Consider the following 22493-nt stretch of genomic DNA (forward strand, 5'->3'; position numbering starts at 1 on the left):
TTTTGACATCAAAATGTCATAAATAACGTCATAGTATAGTAAAGCGTCAAAATCGGCCAAAAAAAGTCAAAATTTTTTTTGACCTCAAAATGTCATAAAAAACGTCATAGTATAGTAAGGCATCAAAATCGGCCAAAAAAAGTCAAAATTTTTTTTCACCTCAAAATGTCATAAAAAACGTCATAGTGTAGTAAGGCGTCAAAATCGGCCAAAAAAATTCAAAATTTTTTTGGACCTCAAAATATCATAAAAAACGTCATAGTATAGTAAGGCGTTTTTTTCGGCCAAAAAAAGTCAAAAATTTTTTTCACCTCAAAATGTCATAAAAAACGTCATAGTATAGTAAGGCGTCAAAATCGGCCAAAAAAAGTCAAAAAATTTTTTTCACCTCAAAATGTCATAAAAAACGTCATAGTATAGTAAGGCGTCAAAATCGGACAAAAAAAGTAAACAATTTTTTTGACCTCAAAATGTCATTAAAAACGTCATAGTATAGTAAGGCGTCAAAATCGGCCAAAAAAATTCAAAATTTTTTTTTACCTCAAAATGTCACAAAAAACGTCATAGTGTAGTAAGGCGTCAAAATCGGCCAAAAAAATTCAAAATTTTTTTTCACCTCAAAATTTCATAAAAAACGTCATAGTATAGTAAGGCGTCAAAATCGGCCAAAAAAAGTCAAAAAATTTTTTGATCTCAAAATGTCATAAAATGTCATAAAAAAACGTCATAGTATAGTAAGGCGTCAAAATCGGCCAAAAAAATTCAAAATTTTTTTGACATCAAAATGTCACAAAAAACATCATAGTATAGTAAGGCGTCAAAATCGGCCAAAAAAAGTCACATTTTTTTTCACCTCAAAATGTCATAAAAAACGTCATAGTATAGTAAGGTGTCAAAATCGGCCAAAAAAAGTCAAAAAATTTTTTGACCTCAAAATGTCATAAAATGTCATAAAAAATGTCATAGTATAGTAAGGCGTCAAAATCGGCCAAAAAAAGTAAACAATTTTTTTGACCTCAAAATGTCATAAAAAATGTCATAGTATAGTAAGGCGTCAAAATCGGCCAAAAAAAGTCAAAAATTTTTTTGACCTCAAAATGTCATAAAAAATGTCATACTATAGTAAGGCGTTTTTTTCGGCCAAAAAATGTCAAAATGTTTTTGACCTCAAAATGTCATAAAAAACGTCATAGTATAGTAAGGCGTCAAAATATGCCAAAAAAAGTCATATTTTAGTAAGACCTCAAAATGTAATAAAAAACGCCATAGTATAGTAAGGCGTCAAAATATGCCAAAAAAGTCGTATTTCAGTAAGACCTCAAAATGTCATAAAAAACGTCATACGGGGGTAAGGCAGCCCGCCCCCCAGCCAGTCCCTGATCAATAGAGACCAAAAACAAAAAAAAATGTTCCAGGCTGTAAATATGTTTTTTTAGTTGTAAAGCTGGCTGTTTTAACATGGGGGTCAATGGAGAATTGCTCACTTCTGGAGCCAGCCCCCAGCGGCAGCCGAGAAACGCGAACGCGGAAGTGATCCTCACTGCTGAAACCTACAGCTCCCCATTTGGTTACTTTCCACTCTGTGCCACCTGCGGCTGCGAGGACACGCTGCTGCGGTGCACTGATGCTGCATTTTATAGGGTGAAAAAACGTTCCGACCACCGGCCGGGAACAGACCGGCCATTCGGGAAACCTCCCGAACCTCCCGATGGTCAGCCCGCCCCTGAGTGCCGGTGTATTCTGTCATTGATGCATCCACGAATGGATTAACCTGCTAGATGGTCCCAAGGGAAAGAATAAGCTGCTGGACCCCTATGAAGCTCCCTATTCCTCCCACTGTGCAGAATGTACAGTTCTTCCAAGCTGGAATATTACCTGGCCTGGCCTATTACCTGCGTGGTCATCTCATTCAACACTAATTCATTTGAATATGCAATGTTTAAGCACAAAACCGAAGTGATGGGTATTAGAAGCAGATTTTGGCAAATGAAACCTCTTCAGACTTGGCTCCAAGTTTAGAAAATTAAACAGAACCCACCTTTAGGCCCTTTACAAATTAGATAATGTGCTTCTGCGCTACATATTCCCAGTTCTCATCCAAATCACTGCTAACCAGCTGGTACACAGTAAGTCTGCAACTTTCTGAGTCCTGGGTGCAGTTAACACTTTGCCTCATTAGTGATATTGTTCTAGGATGGTTCCATGTATAGACTGATAAAAAATACACAATGATGCGTATCAGCAGTGAAAACGAGTATACAATAAATGATAAAGATATGTTTATTGACATATCCATCAGTGCGGACTCCAATGCAGTTAACCATGCAAATTATCCAAGACAAGAGTAGATCATAGTTCCAGTGCTTTTTTTAACTGAACAAAAAGTTACAAATGAAAAGATTGCGGAGGTATTCCATAATCCTTATGTCTCTCTTATTATATACACCGTGGGGGGGTCTGCATTAATGGGACATTACCGTGTTAGACACAACTTGTAAATGTTAACAAGGACAATCACTGACACAGGTAGGCTTGCTTTAAGTACACCATCCCAAAATTTGTCATGATATGAACCGAGTCTGGGGACTTTGTTTTGACACGCTAACTCTATTGCAATGTGTCCATAAAGAGGTAATCTAATATATATATATTTTATATACTCAAACCAGAGAAAGTTCAGATGAAACCACAAATATGTGGCAATTTCTTAAAAAATAAATGATGGAAGAGTTAAGATTTTTGTTTTGGAGAAAAAAAATAAACAAACAAACAGATATGGCAGTAAAATCAATATCCAAACGTTAAGGCACTAGGTGGGCCAAATGCTACACCTGTTTAGTCTTCTACAAATAATTTACAATTCAAACAGTGCAGTTTTACATTTGTTAACTTAATGTTTTCCTTTTGAACCATTTATCTATGAATCAATGTAAGGCAATACATTACAAAAAAAAAAAATACAAGAAAAAAATTACATGTACCAAATAAACAAAAACAACAACAAAAAAAAAGAAAAAAAAAAAAAAAAGATCAATTATGTTTTAGGACTCCTATATGCCATTACAATGGAATATTCCGTATGGCTTGGAGCAATAAAAATAATTATAATAATAAAAATAATGCATAGATTTAAATGATGATCTTGCATGCTCCTCACTCAATACTCAAAACATCTAATACTTGTGTCCCAATACTCTGTTCCAAACCTGATAAGTGACTTGCAGAGTGATAAGAATAAAGGCAGAAAGGCCAAAGACATTAGACGAAGGCATCAGTCATTTTTTTTTTTGTAGCTGGAAACAGAAGTATGCTTGCATTTAGCTTGAGCATCTGTCAGGTGGGGGAAGAAATTACAAAACAAATATTCATTTTCCACCCCTGAGACACAACTACTCACTGCAGATCTGAAATCCCTGTATGACAGTACCTTAAACTGAAAACATACTTGCAGGAGTCCCAGCAAAACCCCCTTTCACCTTCCTGTTTCCATCAGAACTGTCATATAATATAAAACACAGAATGGCTCCATGACATGAGTCCCTCTAAGTGGCTGCACTGTCCATGTTTAGTTCAAGACAAGTGTGCCATCTTCTGGTAGAAATGGAGAGCTGCAAGTTTGATGATGTTGGACAATGGTGTTCTCTTGAAGAAAGGCGGCGGGTGGGGGGGTATATCAGGCCTCTTAATGTCCACCATGCCTTGTGTCATGCCATGTGTTGCAATTTTCCAGCGCTGGTTATTTATCAATATTTTTTTTTCTTTTTAATGAATTTTTCATTGTGTTACTCCATTTTTGAAGGTGAGGAACGGTTCAGATGGTTAGCTGAAAGAAAGAATAGAGACAGGTGTCCAGTAAAAGAAGACAATACCATAACCCTGGTTAGTAACCCAGTTTAAGTCAAGATACAACAGAAAAGCGTGTTTACAGGCACTGCAACACCATTAACACCTTTGCATCATGTTTGACAGGCATTGTAAAAAACCCTTAATGTGGACCATTATAACAAGAGTTGTACAGTAAGTCTGTAAGTTAGTTACTGAACCCAATAACACATTAGTGCCAATTAGAAAAATGAGCATCCCAAGTGTCAACTGGAAAGAGCCCAGGAGTCAACCAACCAACCAACCAGGAAGTGTCTCGTGTTAGAAACACCCATTTACACAATTAATAAATAGACAAGTTTGAAGCTGTAGACAAAAGTCTAAAAAACACATCAACACTTTCTGAAGAAGTTCCTGTCAACAAGTGCTGGATGTTGTGTCTGCTGCTTGGAGGCTGGACTGCGCTCTGCTACAACACAGGAGACAAACAGCAGGTCATGTGACTGACTTGACCACATCTCAGCCCACCAGATGGGATAAAATAAGACTTCTGACTGCAGCACACCCTCATTTACTGCTTAAAACAATATTACAGTGCCTTATTGTAGGTCATGCAGTTAGCCATAGCTATTTGAACACTAGTGACGGAAACTATATATTTCTAGGCAACCAGAGCATAAAAATTCATTAGAAACAGCTGGAAAAAGACATAGAAATTAGACCCAAATTGTCAAGTTACCTCAGCTTTCCTGTATTGCTTTTAGGGTTCCTGCGGAAGGACTGGTTTGGTCCAGAGCGGGTGGACATAGAACGAGGAGAAGCTCTTGAAAATGTAGATGGTGGGGTCTTGGGAATCTTCTTTCCAAGGTGGCCGATCCATTTCTTCTGCTCATCTTGGGTCAGGGCCAGCAGGAGCATGTCCCGGGCAGAGGTCACGTCGTAATTTACTGTAGAGGATGGCATCAGATCATGGTTAGAAATATGACACCAAAGTAGCAACTAAGGATTCTTTTCATTATTGATTAATGAACCTGATATCTTCTTGATCAATCAATTATTTGTTTGGTCTAGAAGTTGTTAATATATAGTGAAAAAAGGTCATCACAATTTTACCAAGCCCAACTGGCATATTTCAACAGCTTGCTTTGTTTGACCAAGAGACATTTAAAGAGCTAGAACCTTATGATTAACTTCATTCTTTACAGATTAATTCTCAGTTGATGGGCTTATCCATCTTTGTTAGATTTCTACTTCATGATAAAGTTTACGTGTGCTGAAAATATCTTGAAAACCACATTAACTGAATTTTATGCGCTATTAAGAACAAGTGGGAGCTAAATGCCGTATGCATACATCTTGTATGTAGCTTAAAATAGATTTTTCATTTTTTACTTTAGCAGTTATGGAATATTAAGCTATGAAAGCAGCAAATAATCTGTGTAATTCAAACTCCTCCAGAGTGAGTGTGAATCTCACCAACGTTTATACAGTCATTTCTAGATTAGGGCTTCAACATCCACTGGAAAGTACCTTTAAACATTTACAGTTGATGACAGCTCATCAGCTACAATTATTAAATAATTTTAGGTATAATATATATTAAAGAAAATATATATTAAAATTCTATCCACCAGTCACAGCTTAGACCAACAAGAACAAGACTGTTGGCAGGTTACCTTTGCAAGGAGCAATAACGTCCTCCTTTTTGTCGAGGTGGTCCTTGTGGCACTTGACGTGGCAGCGGCGACACTCCAGGGCTGGAGGCGGCTTGAAGACGTGCCACAGAGGCTTGGCACAGGCCTCACAGTTTGAAGGGAAGTGATATAGCGTGGGGATGAACTCGTGGCCTTTGTGTGGGAGACAGTTGGTCTTGTCGCCCTGAGGGACCGTCTCCATGTCTGCCTCCTTCCTGCACTCCCCCTCGTTGGCATACAGAATCTGCACACAGACAGAGAAAAGGAGCTCCTTGTCAGAAAGTCTGCCTTAAAACACATATTTCTATGGCAGAGCAGAGCTTCAAAAATCTGATATTGGGACAGCAGAAGTGAATGTAGAGGAGGAGACGTGGATGGAGGTGAATTTAAAAATCTGGAGACAACTCCTGGACAGAAAAGAGCCTCCTACCTGGAATATCCTTGGAATCTCTTCAGTCTCAGCCCGGTACACGTCTCCTTGAGTGACTGGTCTCACATGAAATAGTTTGCTGCACAAGAAGATACAAAATAAACAATTACATATCAGTAAATATATGTGCACTACTGACTTGTAAGCACAATCACTGCAACAAAAGGTCAAACAAGAAGGAACAACAAAAAAAAAAAACTTACTCGATATCTAGTACCATTGAGGGGCTGGACTGTTCCTTCTCCTGCTCATCATTGTAGAAAAGAATCTTCTTACTGCTCACCACCACATACTGCAAATATTACAATGACAGACAATGAAAGGAATGTGATAATGACATTGTCTAAGGAGTTCACAGCATTTGTTATGGCAGCATAATAAAGTTTAACAAACCGCTGGAGAACAGAGGAAATGCCAAATAAACACAACCTACCTGCTTCTTCCATCCATATCGCTTAATATTAGCACGATTAGGAATGGACAGCCAACCCTCCAATCTGGATTCTGGAAAGCAGCCCAGATGTGAAAAAAGTTACAGATCAATGAAGTGTTTTTAAAGACACTGGCCATGCAGTGATTAAATCCAAACTGAACTGGGGGAAAAAAAAAAAAAAAAAAAAAGTCAAGTCACAAAGGTCATAATTGTTTTGTAACACCAGGTGAACTCCTCAAGGAGTTCTTCCTGCATTAGGTAACTGCACTGGAGTAGGTGACAAGGCACAAATTTAGATATGCCATGCTGCTGCAACACACTCCCCATGCAGGAGGAAAATATTAGACATAGGTCCTTCTTACAGCATGTTAACAGAGCATGGCAGATTTTATCATTTGAAATGACCTTAAAAGCTTCAGAATAACAGATTTGCAACAGGAATTAGTGTTAATTTTCTACCAATTAGCTTGATCACTCACTCCTTTAATAGAAACAAACACATAAATAAACATTATTTGGTGTTAAAATTAAAACTTTGAGTGCATGCAGCTGAAACAACACAAGCTAAACAGGAACAGTGAACTAAGAGGGGCTTTTTCTGCTACATGTGACATAGTGAGGGAGGTCTTTTGTGTCCACAACGAGCAGTACTTCTAGGTGAACATGCTGACAAAAAAAAAAGAAGAACCAATAAGAGTGTTAAGTGTTTGAAGCACACAGTGCCATGAATTAAAAACAGCTTTTTCAGTTTCAAGACACATTTTGAAAGGTGCTGAGAGTGTTGTGGTAAACCTCACACAGGGTACAGTCAGTTACCTCTGAACTGATGTGGTCACTTTACTGTTAGGGCTAACCTTGTGACATTAAGCAAATTCAATGCCAGCACGTCACTGTCATGTAACATCCTCTTAATGTTAGTGAACACATTTTGTTGGTATGAGAATTTATAAATGTCCTTCACACCCCCACTCTATAAGGCTTCTTTCAAAAGTGTTTCATGAATTCCCCCAACAGAGGTGGCTGCATCACCTCTGGCAAAAGAACACTTAAGAAAATCAGGGGCAAAAAAGACAAACACACAATAGCTGCAGCACAGGCCAGGCAAAAGGGGGCTCGTCCACTCAGTTACTCACAGAGGGAAAGGAATAGAAGTTACAAAGATAAGAAGAGCAAGGAGAACCAACTGGACATGAGGGAAATAAAGAGAGAATGACTTAACCACAGACACCAGCAATACATGAGAACAGGCCTAGAACAAGGTACATTCGTATTCATGTTAGATCTCATTTCAGAAAAAGATGATTAACCATCATCAGTTTTGAACAACTGTTAATCAGCATAAGGCAGAAAGTACAGCAGCTTGACTTTAATAAAGGTGTGACAGCCTCAGCTTTCTGCCTATATGTACCAATCTTAAAACCACAGGCACCTGCTGAACAGTCTATTCAATAAACACCTGCCACAATGTTCTAAATATGCAAAATAAATTATCTGACACTAAATTGTTTCTTTTAACTCCCTAAAGTAATCTAAAACTCAATTAAACACTTGGCACGAAGAATAACTGGGAAATTTACCGATTTCAACAAGGACTAAGGTTTTACCTGAAATAACATTTAAGTGCCAAAAGCACCAAAAAGTAGCATCTTTCAAAGTCTTTAGTCCTTTTTGTTAATAATATATTTTAAAGAAAAACTCTTACCACACTGCATAATTGGAATTTATAGTATGGAGGAAGATAAACCAATATGAACTATCCAGGTACCACTAAATTAAATTTCCAAGAATTTTTACCTGCAGAGGAGTCCTGCATTTGAGACTTGAGGTCCTGTAGTGTAAGTACCAGAAGCAGCAGTGTCCAGTTAGCCCCTGTGGTGACCTTACCTGCAGTGTTGCTGTCAGTCTCATCTGTCTGCAAACTGGTGACACTGGAGTTATCCATGCGCTGTTGCAGGTCGTTCAGTTTCTCCCGAAGCTGCTCGATGTCGCTCTCTTTGCTGTCCAGCTGCATCTGCAGCTCGTTGCGATATGTGCATTCTTCTGCCAGTTGCTGTTGGCAGGAAAGTGAAGAGATTTTGGTTGAAAACAAGGAAAAATCCTGAATGATTATACTAGAGATAGTAGAGATATTAACTTACCGCCTGCATCTCGCTCAACTCCTTCTGATACTTGATGGCCATGTGGTTAAACTTGTCCTTCTCCTGGTTAAGCTCCAGCTGAAGTTTGCGGTTCTCCTTCTCTTTCTTCCGCAGGTCGGCAGTACTGCCCTTCTTCTTCTGGTCCAGTTTCATGTCCTTGCGGTTCATGATCTCTGCCAGCTTGTTCACCGCCTGACAGGTTGAGGTAGACAAATCAGCCGCTATTCTCCATTTGCATTACCAATGTTCACCGTCTGACTAAAAAAGTGCATCTTTACCTGAGTCTTCAGTGTGCGCTCTGTGCTGAGGACCTTCTCATAGTTGGCCTTGATTGTATTTGTAATCTCCTCCTTCTGAGCTGCATACTCTGCCAAGGAAAAGAGAATCAGCTAATACAGCAGCATAATTACAAAAGAGCTGGGAGACATAAAGATCAACAAAGGGGATAGTACCTTCTTCCTGAGTATGAAGCTTCTCAGTCAATTCAGCCTTCTCTTTGCTGAGGTTCTCCACGTCTTTGGTCAGAGTTTTATTAGATTCCTCAAGCTGCCGAGAAATTTAAAGAAAGTTATTTTTCCCCACTCAAAGTTGTGACAGTAAAACAGATTAATATGATGTCTTACTGAAAGAACATAATAATGTCAAGGTGGAGGGGGACAATAAACTAGAGGTGGAAAGACACTGTAGGTTCTGCTCACCCGTGCAATGGTAGCCTCCTTTTCCCCAATCTCCTGCTTATGTCTAGTTGCTGCCTTCTTGTTCTCCTGGCTGAGCTCAAAGTACTCTTCCTCCTGAAGTGCCCGGGCAAGCTGCTCTGACTCAGCCTTGGTCACTGTCAGATCCAGCTGGGCAGACAGGGAGTCCCTATGTGCAGGACAAAAAATTTTTTATGTTTTAGTTATATAAAATTCTTGTTCAGCTTTTTTGACTGTTTCAGCAGACAACAGTAAAATCTCAACAAAACAACTGGACATAAAAATATTAGCTGGTCAATAATCAATATTTGGATGGTTAAATCTATGAGTCCCAGTGCTGCAGTGTGCATGAGGAGGATTCAGTTTCTTACCTTTCACTGGACAACTCCTGCACCTTTTTATGAGCATCTTGTACCTGCCGGTTCCTTTCCTCAATCTCCTCTTTTAGTTCCTTGACCTGAGTTTTGTAAAGCGTCTGAAGGAGGACATACAATAATTTAGATCATGGCTTTCGCACTGAAGAGGGCAGAGACACTGGGGGACTGAGATTTATACTTACAGAAAAATACTGTTCAGCCTCAAGCTGGTCCTGAAGTTCCCTCATCTGTCCCTCGTTGCCTCTGTATTGTCTAGTAACACAACAACAAAAAACATGATGTACTTACTTTTCATTTCTTCATTAAATTCCATATATCTAGCTAATTTTACACACTCACAGGTTTTAGCACTTTCTAAACAACACTCTTTAGCCGGGCAAACAGAGCCAGCCTCTAAGTCAGCCACTGTAGTAAATGCAACCAGCAGCACTGGCTGCTGTGCTCACCAGGGGATTAGAGACAGAGTGGATGGAGCCGGACTCAGAGTAAACCCTAATCCTGTGGTGTAAACACTGTCAGAGAACAGCTTTGGCATAGTCAACCTCTAAGCTGGAATAATAGCACTTACTTGAAAATAGCAGGCAACTGTAGGGCAATTTACACCTTGACTTCCAAAGAGCATTACTGGGCAGTGCAGCAATAACAGAAAATTAGAACTCCTGGCTGGAGCTGCTGCCAATTTGTTTGAGAGTAAAAATAACTGGCACAATGGCATGAGTAACCTCAAAATATTCTAAAATTAATTCTTAAATTAGACAGAGTCTTGTGTGACGTAAGTAGTGAATGGACAACATATATATTTCCTAAAACAGTTTTACAATTAAGATTTATTTTATCATTCCAACCCAGAAACACTACTCACTTGGTCAGCTGTGCCAGCTGGAACTCCAGCGAGCGTTTACTCTCTAGTGCTGTGTTGATCTCCTGTTTGAGCTGCTTCTCTGAACACCTAAGACGATCCACCTCCTGCGTGCGGCTCTTCAGGTCATTCTGAGCCTGGACACGCTTGCTCGACTCTTGTTCTACCTGTATCCGCAGATTCTTCACCTGTTGAAGGAAGACATAAGAGAGGTGAGATATCAAAGATGCGAGGAACACAAATGCTGCGCACAGGAATCTTTATTACAAATAGATTAATATTAGAAGGACAACTAAGGTGAGAGGGAGTTCTTACCTCATCTTCCAGCCTTTCCTTTTGCTTCATCAGCTGCTCCATCTTCTGCACAGACTGCTTGAGGTCAAACTCTAGCATCGAGCACTGCTTCTCCACCTCCACTACCCGGCTTTCAGCTCTCATCCTCGCTCCATTCTCCTCAGACATCTTCTGCTGAACAGCTAGAGCAGCCAAATGAAAGAATAAGAGTCACCTCTGTCCTACTGACAACTGACAGAATATCAAGTAAACTAAACACCTCCTATGATAATGTCAGTGTTCTGGACCCTGAATTCACAATGTATCTGTACAATATTTACTAAATCTGACAGTCCTCTTCCACATTCAATAACTATATGGAGGGCTGAAGGAAATGAAACAGCAAGAACACTGTGTGTCGTGATCATTTATCAGTCTGAGTATCAGTTGGAATTAATGTGACAACTGGATTAACACAAAAATCAGTATATGCTGAAAATCACTAAACATAACACAAAGACAACCTCAGCACGAAAGACATTTTCCAAGGAGAGGCTGTTGCGGCAGACACCAGGTGAAAGACTAGAAATCACTTGTACAGATCATCATTCTGTTACAGAAACTGCTTTAGAGTCCAGCTTTAATATGCAATGAGGTGATGTCCTGACACGCTGACTGACTTACACTCCTTGAATTCCTCCCACCCAAACAACCCCTGCAGGTGAGTCTGATCAGATTGTAGGACAAAGCAAAAAGGAGGTGGTGGGATGAGGAAGAACTTTAAAAAAAAATAAAGGTGGAAAGGTAATTTAAAAATAATAAGAAAGAGAGAGAGGACAAAGGAAGATGGTAGAAAGAAAGAAAAAAGGAATCAAATCAAAAAAAGAAAAGCATGGCCAAAAACAGTGAGCAGGGCATGCTCTGACATAGGACTGGCATACCATTCATGGCAGCTGATTTTGCTTCTTCAATAGACTCGTATTTGTCAGTGAGCTGTGCCCGCGTCACCCTGTGCTCAGTCTGTTCCTGCTCCAGACGCTGCTGCAAGGTCTTCAGTTTGTAGTTCAGGTCTATCTCCAGGTTGTTCTTTTCCTGGGGGGGTAAGAAGCAGGCAAACAACATGAAGCAAACTGAACACACAACTCTCCATATATCAAATGAAAAATATCCAAAATAACAGCAATTCTTAAAATTCTACAGGGTAGAATTGCTTTCATATATGCATAAATATTACTACCAACTACTTGTTGTATATACCTTCTCCAGGTTGTTGCTCCTTTCGTGCGCCTGTTTGCGTTCTGCCTCCACTTTGGAAAGGCTCAGCTTCAAGCTTTTGTTGTCCTCTTGCAGCCCAGCCATCCTCGCTGAGAAAGAAAACATAAAGACAATCAGAATCATGGTATTTATGATATGTAGTCAATATTTTCATTGCAAAATCGTCTTAAAGAAAATGACTTCAGTGTCCCTCCATCCCCAGTAATATATATGACTTTCAAATCTTGTTTCCCATCTTTTAAACAAGGATTGTTTAAAAGATAAATGACAGATAAACAGAGATTGATTTGGTGGCTGTGGGTGTCATCAGTGCTTGGGCATGTCTGACACCAGTGGGAGAGTGAGGGCTGGACTCTGTTGAAAGGAATTTTTGCAGCTGTCTCAAATGTCTGAATGAGAGTGTGATTCTGTATTTTATACACCCCTATGCAGGTTTGTCCTTAAAGTACACTTCACAGTGCAGCTGTGACTTGGTCAAGCTGTCATGGAATTTAGCCACTGTTTTTGAAGCGTTCAATTTGCATGTGTCAGTGTCATCATTTGTGTGTCAGTGGGTCACCTTGCAGCTCCCTGATCTCCTCTGATCCCTGGCTGTAGTTCCTCCGCTCAGAGTCCAGGGTGCTCTGAACAACCAGAAGCTCCTTCTCCAGTTGCGCCTTCTCTCCGTCTACTGCACGGCTCCTCTCCTGCAGCTCACGGTTCAAACTCTCCAGCTGGCTCATTGACTTTGCCATCTCAGTGTGGCTCTTCCTTAGTCTTGCTGCCGTGTCGGACTCTGCACGCAGCAAATCGTTGGCCTCTTCCAGCTGCCAAGCAAAACAGAGAGGGTCAGAATGGAAAAGGTTTAACGCGTTGTCCCTCCTCTAGCCCACACTGTGTGTGTGTGTGTGCATGTCCACTGTACCTGATTTTGCAGCTGGGCAATCTTGTCATTCGAGGCCTGCGAGTTCTGGCTGATCTTCCTCATATCTTCAAGCTGCTCCTTTAAATTCGACACTAGAAATAATCAGACAGGAAATTAATTGGGCAGGGCTTCATTTAAAATCCAATTTTGAAACCAAACCAAATAACCTCTGTACATTCCTGATTAAAATTACATTAAATTACCTGAACAGTATATCAAGTCTTAAATTCTAACAGCTTATAGCTTGTAAATCCACTTAGTGCTATCTTGTGTACTCTGTCAATTGGAAATTCAGGGAGACATGTGCAAGGTTTAACACTTAACTAGATCTGTGGTTAGCAAGGTGAGGGGGGTCACAAAAGGATACCAAGTAATCCATTTGGGACACATGCCTTAGCCAGATCAAATGATACTGAGGGTGAAGGCATTACCATGTAACAAAACTATACTCAAAAAACTGACATCACAGCTTCACTTTGCAAATACACTTTAATTGCAAAGTGTCTGAATCATACGTCAGCAGCACCTCATTATCTTTACCCTCATTCTCCAAATTGCGTCTCTTCTCTGCCTCCTGGTCAGCTTTTCTTTGGTACTCGGTGAATCTGTGCTGCAGCATGATCTTGTCCTTCTCCAGCAGAGACATGCTGGCCTCTGCACTCTTCCTAAGGTTTGCCTGTGGCAAGGAACAAGAGAGCCGCTATCATGAGGCAGGAACAAACCAATCCCTAATCTAGCCTCTGATTGCAAACAGTCATTTACTCAATTTCATTGCATTACCAAAACATAACAGCTGTAGCTTCAGAGTTATTTTTCTTTATATCAATATAAATGCAAAGAAGCAAATGTCATGAAATTAAAATCTGTCCATAGTAAAAAAAAAAAAAAAAAAAGATAGAAAAAGGTGTTAGAATTTAACCTCTTCATCCAGCTCTTTCATGATCTTGTCAATCTTGGTGTTTGATGCCCTAGGAAGAACGGAGTTTGAGAAAAACAGAAGTTACATGAAAATTTCATATACACTGCTATAGACAAATGTCTGGTTTCCTCTTCCTAATAACTTATCAATGGCCCTTTTCGCATTTAAAAATATCACAAGTTAACTGGAGATAAAAGGACTTTATTAAAGCACATTTGTATAGGTTCTCGCTTAATTAATGCTTCTTTCCACATTTATGTTGTTTTGTAACCTTCACAGAGACCAGTGAATTTGCATCACATTTGAAGGGGTCTGAGTACTTTCTGAATGCACAGTATCTTTTCATGTATGAATAAACCGGTTCTATACCTGCATTTCTGCTCCAACTCATCCTTCAGCTGCATCTCACTGTGGAGCTGCTCCTCCAGATGGTAGATTCGTTTCTGCAGGTTTTCCAGCTAAACAGAAACATAACATTTTAATGCCTGAGATGAGATGGAACATTAGAAGATATCCTACAGCTTTAAGACTTTTTCTTTTTATTATTATTTTTTTTTAAATTAGTCTTCTACTCACATGACTCTTGTCTTCCTTGGTGGAGCTGCTACGTTTGTCACTGGTCTTCGTGGTGGCGGAGCTGCGCAAAAGGCTGGAAAAAGAACACTTTATCTAACTACAACAATTAAATTAAAGCCTCTAAGTAAAAACTTAAACACTGCCACCAATTCTTCAATAAATTAAAAAGAATATATAACAACGTTATAAATTCTGGGAGCATTCACAGGCAAACAGAAGAGCTCAACTGTCTGTGACACTTTCTCTAAAATAAGGTATTCAAACAATGTCAGCTATGACAAATCGATTTCCACCATGAAAAGAGTGAACTCTACAGATTACTATTGAAGTCACGAGTCATTTCAAGTCATGAAACACATGAACAATGCATCATGTCATAGATTTATCGCTGTAAACACTACATTTTCATCTACATGCAACTATAACAATTTCGTGTTACAAGGAACCAGTCAATTCTGCACATTCATAATGAACGGTGCAAAAAACAGAGTGAAGCAATATCTGACAGACTTACTGCTGATTGCTGTAGTAAGTGAAGCCTACGAAGGGCAGCTGGTTGCCCACAAAGGCCTTTGGTATGGGAAAGGTCTCCTCCTCTCCCCGATCCTCCTCAATGTCATCAAAGTTACTGGTGTCAATGTCACTGCTCAGTTCAGGCACCACGGGAGCAGCCGCTGCACATGGCAAAAGGAGATGGAAGATAGAGGAAAAATAAGACCACAACAGTTCATTGCATATAATAAATCTTTCTGTTAAAGGCGCAGTCCACAACGCAAAACGAAAAAAAATAAAATTAAAACTGATTGAAGGTGTTCAAGCCTTGAAAATGCTGAGGTTTATTACATATTTCTGGCTCTGACTTGTTTGTCTCTCCCACCACTATAATTCTAAATACATATTTTCTTTTTTTTTTGATGTCATTACTGAAATTTGAGGTAGATAATCTGCAACAGATAAAAGACCAGTGTTTCAGTTTTCTCTGCAGAGTTTTTCTGGATCACAGATCTCTTTTGAAACTCTCTTTAAAAAGAGGGAAACCGGCCAGCTAGCAGAGCTGATCAGCCAGTGGAACGACTGGGGTGGCCAACACCAAAGTGCTGACTTCAGCCTAGTTAAGTATTAAATATAAAGCCACTAAAGGACTGACTCTAGCTACTGGATTTAGCCCTACATTTCTAATCTCTTTCTGCTCCAATGTCAATCCCAGAGCATTAACATTTGCATTGAACTGCTTCCCCTGTTGTCGGCCTCAAAAACGCTGTGCTGCCAATTATTACTCTGAGCAGGAATCACGTTTAGTCTTGGAAAGGATGCTGAATGAATGGCTTGTCTACAAGAATTTCCTGCAACTGTCTGTAGTAGGTCAAATGGAAAACATGATCGCTGGCTACATGATTGAAATAACAGTGAGCAGACTGCCAAATGAAATGGGAGGTGTGAAACTAATCTGTAATCTTAGTAGTGAAAATGTTCTTACTCTCTCTGATGTTCTCCCATGCCCACTGGTCATTCTTAAAGAAAGGATGCCTCTTGATCTCATCTACACCGTTACGACCAAGCCGAACTTCCCTGTAGGGATCAGGAGGACATATTTAGTTTGATATTTGATAATTTAAACAATTATGTGTACAACTTTCATAACAGCAGTAGAAGAAAGCAGTGATACAACTTGATGCAAAGATACATAGCCTCTCTGGTAGTATGAATAGTTTCATCAGGATTCTTTCCACAGAAGGCCCTCTACACCAGAAAACACTTAGCACCTAAAAAAGGAGGGGGTCTAAAGATAAGGACCCTCTTCATGAGCCAGTGCTTGTTCTGTCCTTCTCTAACCTGTCAGTCAGGAAAGCACAGATGAGATTCTTGGCATCGTTGGATATGTCGCTGTCTTCAGGGAAGGTCAGGGCATTCTTGTGGTTCATAATTTTGCTATAGGTTCCCACCAGTGAGTCTGCATAGAATGGAGTGTCTCCTGTAAACAAAAGAGGACAAACAAGAGTCAATGGTTACTGATATATTTTTGTCATGATTTATCAAGAACGCAAACATAAGCTTAATTAATTTATGGTAATTTTTATGACTGGTATAATAAAACAAACCTCAAATTGTTGACTTAAAAATTGTAATACTTAATCATAAACTCACCAACTAGCATTTCGTACAGGAACACTCCCACCGACCACCAGTCACACTCTCTGCCATAATAGCCATCTCCTCCTTGGGATTTCAGTACCTCAGGTGAAATGTAGTCTGGAGTTCCCACTGCTGTGTCACATCGTACCATACCATCCTGAGGGGGGAAAAACAGGAAAAAAAATCTCAAACTCTCAAAATAACTGTCAGAAATGGAGAGATGTTAATCATAAGCAAACTGATAACAATGACTTGAATTTGTACACTTGAAACTTTTATCTGTGTAATGTGAGAAAAGTTAGTTTCGAGGGAAACCGAATGTGATACCTTGTTCATTTTCATGCAGGTCCCGAAGTCTGCCAGTTTTAAGTGGCCTGCTTTGTCTAGCAACATGTTGTCAGGCTTCACGTCCCTGAAAAGGCGAAAATGAAGTGATATCAAACACAAACAACACAACTCAAGCATTTCACAGGGAAACTGCAGCACTTTGCAAGTGTGTATGTGTACAGCTAAAGTTAGAGCTGCTTGATGGTGCAATTTGGGAAAACGGCTCTCTAAATCAGAACTCTCTGAAGGTGCTGCACTTCACTGCAGTAATAGGTCAGATGTAATGAGGTATGAAGGGAGCTGGGAACTGAGAGAGCAGGATTTATATCTTCATTAAATTTTCTTTCACTACAACTTCCAGCAAGCTAATGGGAAAACAGAAGAGAACTATTTAATACAACTGTCATGGTGTGAATTTTCCACCACTGCAGCTGTACACAGAGCTTAGTCTGTAGAATAACATAGGTAACCATTTAATAAAAGACTAAATATTTTATGCCTTTTGTGCATAAAAATAATTTAACAAATATGTGGTGCCATCCAGCACAGAGAGACTGATTTCCCTCGTACTCCAAGAGATATTCCACATCCACAGCCAGCATCATGGAACTGAGCTGAAAAGCAACAACACTAACAGAAAATTTAAATCTCATATAAATCATTGCTGAAGGAACCCAAAAGAAATGAGACAACAATGGCAGGAACTACAAGTCATTTAAAGGCTTTTAAATGGTTTGAGGTTCAGGTAGAGAATTGTGTTAGTTTTTGGTTTATAATTTAACCAGAATTTTGTGCCTAATGGAGTTTTAGTTTTGAAAGCAAGTAGTAATGTAGAATGAGACCTATAGTTAAAACATTAGCAGCTAGCATTAATGCTAAAAACAGTGCCTCTGTCCACAAACTGCTTTCTGCTCATTATACTGCTCCCTCAGATCATAGGTTGCCACCACACCTTCTAGATCCTACTGCATATCTCACAGTTGTCAAGGACAAATGATTATACACATTCACTTAGAGCAAGGTTTCAGAAGGCCTTCCAAACACAGAATAAAAACTTAAGGAGTGCCACACAGTGAGTAAGAAACAGTAGTTCGATTTGAAATGTATCAAACACATGTACTTCCATGTGTTTGACTGCAGCCAATCTGAAAACCAAACCAACAAACACAGTAGGAGACACAAAGAAAGGAGAGTTTTGTTGTTACCTGTGAATGAAGCCCATGGAGTGGATTCCATCCAGAGCCAGCACCACCTCAGCTGTGTAAAAGCGCGCCCACTTCTCTGGGACGTCATAGTTGCTCATCAAATTAACCAAGTCGCCACCAGGCATGTATTCCATCACCATGTAGAGGTAGCGATCATCTTGGAAAGCAAAAAATAGCTGTGGAATGGAGGAAAAAAAAGCCAGAAATGATTAGTGAAAAATGTCAAAGAAAACTGTCATTCACTCACATAAGGCTGGACTTATTTACATCAAACTAGGTTAAATAGGTTTTAGATGTCTTGTTCTTCTATTACATCATACCTGCACCACCCATGCGCTGTTGGCAAAAGCCATGATGTCCCTCTCCTCCCAGAAGAAAGCAGAGTCTGACCTCTTGATCATCTCAAACTTGCTCAGCAGCTTCATGGCGTATACTTTGCTTGTGGCTTTGTGTCTTACCTGGAAAAGTCAACGAGGCAACAATCAAGTCAGACTTAGCTGAACTTCACTTGTGGAGGTTTAGAGTTACACTGTTGTTAAAAACACATTCACACAAAATGACATTCTTACCAACTGCACCTCTCCAAATGCTCCCCTCCCAATAACTTTAACCACCTCATAGTCTTCTGCTTTCATGCGTAGATCACGAATTTTACTAATGGTTTCCTTGTCTGGGAAAAAAAAAGCAAAGACAGATGTTACAGCTTAACAGATTCTATTCAGGAAACTTTACTATGCTTTATTGCATTGACCTTTAAATTGAGTCTTATCCTTAGCCTTGTGCTCTGAAGGATCACAGCCAAAGTTATAGTTGGCAAAATTAGTGACATCAAGTTAATAAAGTATAAAGTGCCTGAGAGAGTCTGCAGATCATGGTTTCTGTTTTGTCATCACTGGCACCCTATATATGTCTACATATGGCATAAGCTGCATTTCATAGGAACATCCAGCATGTTGGCAAACAGAAAAGAAAAGCCTCTGCACAGCTGAGAGATGTCACTCAGGAAAAGTTTGTTGCTTACTGAGAGTTGGCCTCTCCCTGATGTAACAATGCTGGTTCCCCTAGGGGAGATAGCATTCACTGTTCAGCCAAATTTGGTCATAGCTGGACTAGGGGGATAATTTCCAATTCACATGGGTCACAACTGGCACGGGAATGCATGGAAAAGGGGGGGTGCAAGGGGCATCCAAGTTCAATTGATCTAAAAATAAAAAGTAAGCCCTGAGCTATTAGAATAAGAACATTTGAGAGTGAGTCATTTCCACTCTGTTCAGAGGTTCCCGGGATCATGATCCTTAATGGAAAAATCCCAGTGGAGCAAAAAGACATATAAAGTATGTTTAGAAATGGTACAAATAGGGTTTTATTTTGCTGTTATAGAGAATACACTGTATGCAAGTGTGTTTGTGTGTGTGGGTGGGTGAAGGAGGAATATTTCCAGTAGGTCCCAGCATATATAGAGTGCAGAAATCAGCTGATGTGATCGGGGTGCAAAGCACAATATATGGAGGGGAGAATTCAGAGTAAAGAACCCTTCAGGCAATGCATGCAAGTGAGGACCAGTGTCTCACAAGACAGCCAGTCCATTAGTCCATATCCATCAATGCATTGCTAACACTTGGGTGCTACACACAAAAGTACAGTACTAAGAGTAATTGAGGAGATGCCTAATGGCAGTTTTTGCCTGAGGGTTTACAGTAGCTTGTGTTGATAATAAACTCTCTATTCTTAAACAGAGTAAAGAGACTACGATCCCATTTTCTCACAACTATGTCTTAAGAAGGCAGGTTGTAATTGCTGATTTGGCGATAATATCAACTTGCATTATTACAAATGAAAACATTTTATAAACTGTTGGTAAAAAGGCATAGGATTTCAATAGACTTAATGAATATCTGCTGTTTAGGAAAAACATTTCACATAAAAGAATGATTGTTAACAGATCTCTGTTCAAAGGGTTTCTTTACAGGAGGACTGTGAAGAGAAACCAAGGAAAATGAAGAGAGATACAGCAGGCTGCAAAAACCTGCCACAAAGAGAGGGAGAATATTTTGGGTCATACCAGAGATAGAAACAAAGGAGGCAGTGAGAGTAAGGATTTGTTTGGTTATTGGTGTTTTGTTGAATTATAGGTCTGTCTGAGTGTAATCCACATATTTAAATACGAATATCCCTGAGATATAACGTTGGTTCTTTGCCCCTCACCTCAGACATTCCTGGCTCTAAAAGAGCAAGTCCTGCCATAAACACTGTAACATGACAGTTGCCATTTCCTAGAAATTCAATTGCAGAGAATTGGACAGGAACAGTAGATCTGTTAAGGAAACATAGATTTGGCCTCACTCTCAGCCTTTGATTGATATTTTATATTTTGTTTAAAACACAGTTATGGGGGTTCCCCAGTCTGAGGACACTGAAAAAGAGAAGCCATCACGACAGTCATCATGTGGGTCACCAGCCATTTATGAAAGCCCCTTTGTTGGGGACACTAAGCAGCAGACACCTATTGTGTCCAAGCCTACATAGAAGCGGTGACCCAAAAACAGCCTTCTTTTCTGAGCCTAGGCTTATACCCACATGTAACAGGGGTCTACGAACCCAAATGGTTAAAGTGAAAGACACAGAGAGATCAGGAGTAAAGGAGGACATAAGGAGAAAAGCATGATGTGAGCTACTTACATCTATTCAAAAAGTTGTCAATGCTCTTGTTTTTCCTCAGGGCAGGGAAGTCAAGGTCGTACACCAGCGCATCCAAGCCATCCTGAGAGGAGAGGAGAAGGTTTAACAAGCAGGCAAACGAAGCTGCACCGTGTTTACTACAACAACAACATCCCAGACAACATGTAAAATGCACACAGTGTCCTGTCAGGCTACTGGCCTCTGTAGGAAAAGCCTTGAGTTTAGACTCCACAAAATAAGCAGTGGGCTTCCAGCATGGATTACATTAATAACGTCTAGGAAGGTTTTAGCTCATTACAAATACCCGGATTTCAGTCCTTCTGTAAGCATTCACGTTTTTTTTTTAAGTGATTAGTAACAGATCCACTGAAAGACGTCAAAAGATGCTTGTTTATTGAAAGGAGCTTCATCTTTTCAATAAACAAGCATCTTCTGACGTCTTTCAGTCATTATGTTTTGCGTGTTGTCTGCTATAGACAGCACTAAGGTCAATTTAAATAAAAAAAACAACAAAAATTATGATGATAAATTATTTATTTTAAACACCAACCAGTCATACGGGCTGGACGACCAGAAGCTGTACTTCCCACCCTGGTAACAAAGTTTCTAATAAAAGCAACTGGAGAAACTAAGTAGCTTCTGATGACTGCGGCAACAGGGTGGTGCCTTACAATAACCATACAGTGAGGTCAACTGAGTGACTTTACAATACAGAGCTGCAACACCCACTGAAGTTACAGAAGCTACTCCCACCTCACCAGTTCCTGACCTTCAGTAAAATCCCTTTCATGAAACTTGAATAACATCCCTGTAAGCTATAAAAACAAGGTAAAGAATAATGGTGTCATCAAACAAAATTGAAAAGGGCCAAGCATAAATACCCACTTCAAATTATGATGTGACAGCTACAATACTGGAATTTCAAGAGCTGTAAGCAAACATACAGTGCAGGCTATTTTGCCTCAGGGTAGGCAGGACCATAAGTGCCACTCGCGGGATTTAATCTAATCTTCCATAATCCAGAATGGCTGAAACAAGACAGACACACAAACACTTGAACTCAAAATACCATTCTGTGTTCCCTCTAGCAGGGGTGAGCCAGATGCTGAAAATGAGCATTTTCAGACACAGTTGCAGGTCAGCTTGCTTACATTTTATTTATTCAAATGTCAGCAGCAAATACTGCAGCTGATTTGACAATAAATAGGCTACATCATCTCTGCACTCGCCATCATACCAAGAATAATGTCATTCCTGTATTGTGAATGACTTTCTGTTAAATAATGTCAGATTTTTTTTTACACCTCTTAGCAAAACAATGATGACACATGGTGAATCAGCAGCTCAGACAAGGCGAGGAATCCTCTTAAGTAACTCTGCTGCTTCTGCTCAGTAATGGCATTCAGGGCCATACCCCTCTCTATGAGAGACAAAAGAAGCAGACGCTGTGTGGGATGGGTGGAAGCAAGGAAAAAGGCAGGTGGGAGGGGAAAAAGTAAAAACAGGAGGTAAAGAACGGCAAGTGGGAAGAACAAAAGCAATGTAGCGATTCACAAAGACGGAATGTGGGAAATTAATGAGAGGATAGGCTGCGATCAACACATGACCGAGCTGGGAGCCATCATCTGCTGAGCTTAAAGGAAAAAAAAATTCAGGAGTGAGCATCTACACAAGACAGACCATAGGCTGGGAGAAAAAAGGGGCCTTGTTAGCCACACAGTATCCAGCCAGCCTGCACTGGAAAAAGCACTGAA

General features: G+C 39.9%; 1 protein-coding gene across 3 annotated transcripts in view; it reads right to left on the bottom strand.

Moving 5' to 3' along the window:
- Positions 1–2272: 2272 nt before the first annotated feature.
- Positions 2273–22493, bottom strand: part of rock1 (Rho-associated, coiled-coil containing protein kinase 1) — a 28141-nt gene continuing 7920 nt past the window's right edge. Inside the window, exons 2-33 of one of the 3 annotated variants that reach the window (XM_041055056.1) lie at positions 20740–20821; positions 18630–18730; positions 18381–18518; positions 18061–18236; positions 16856–16940; positions 16541–16685; positions 16229–16367; positions 15873–15964; positions 14910–15069; positions 14396–14468; positions 14189–14277; positions 13820–13868; positions 13441–13576; positions 12901–12992; positions 12556–12802; positions 11979–12085; positions 11663–11813; positions 10764–10924; positions 10452–10636; positions 9772–9841; positions 9584–9687; positions 9216–9381; positions 8970–9063; positions 8796–8884; positions 8518–8709; positions 8264–8429; positions 6380–6450; positions 6150–6238; positions 5947–6025; positions 5499–5760; positions 4562–4769; positions 2273–3823 (exon numbers count right to left, since the gene is read on the bottom strand). In XM_041055056.1, the coding sequence (XP_040910990.1) occupies positions 3820–3823; positions 4562–4769; positions 5499–5760; positions 5947–6025; positions 6150–6238; positions 6380–6450; positions 8264–8429; positions 8518–8709; positions 8796–8884; positions 8970–9063; positions 9216–9381; positions 9584–9687; positions 9772–9841; positions 10452–10636; positions 10764–10924; positions 11663–11813; positions 11979–12085; positions 12556–12802; positions 12901–12992; positions 13441–13576; positions 13820–13868; positions 14189–14277; positions 14396–14468; positions 14910–15069; positions 15873–15964; positions 16229–16367; positions 16541–16685; positions 16856–16940; positions 18061–18236; positions 18381–18518; positions 18630–18730; positions 20740–20821 (4002 nt within the window). In that variant the 3' untranslated portion in view covers positions 2273–3819. Of the gene's footprint in view, positions 4292–4561; positions 4770–5498; positions 5761–5946; positions 6026–6149; positions 6239–6379; positions 6451–6585; positions 7563–8263; positions 8430–8517; positions 8710–8795; positions 8885–8969; positions 9064–9215; positions 9382–9583; positions 9688–9771; positions 9842–10451; positions 10637–10763; positions 10925–11662; positions 11814–11978; positions 12086–12555; positions 12803–12900; positions 12993–13440; positions 13577–13819; positions 13869–14188; positions 14278–14395; positions 14469–14909; positions 15070–15872; positions 15965–16228; positions 16368–16540; positions 16686–16855; positions 16941–18060; positions 18237–18380; positions 18519–18629; positions 18731–20739; positions 20822–22493 lie in introns of those variants that run through there. The other 2 variants (XM_041055055.1, XM_041055057.1) reach the window with 2 other exon arrangements.

This window comes from Toxotes jaculatrix, chromosome 14 (assembly GCF_017976425.1).
Source record: "Toxotes jaculatrix isolate fToxJac2 chromosome 14, fToxJac2.pri, whole genome shotgun sequence".
Taxonomy (NCBI): Eukaryota; Metazoa; Chordata; class Actinopteri; family Toxotidae; genus Toxotes; species Toxotes jaculatrix.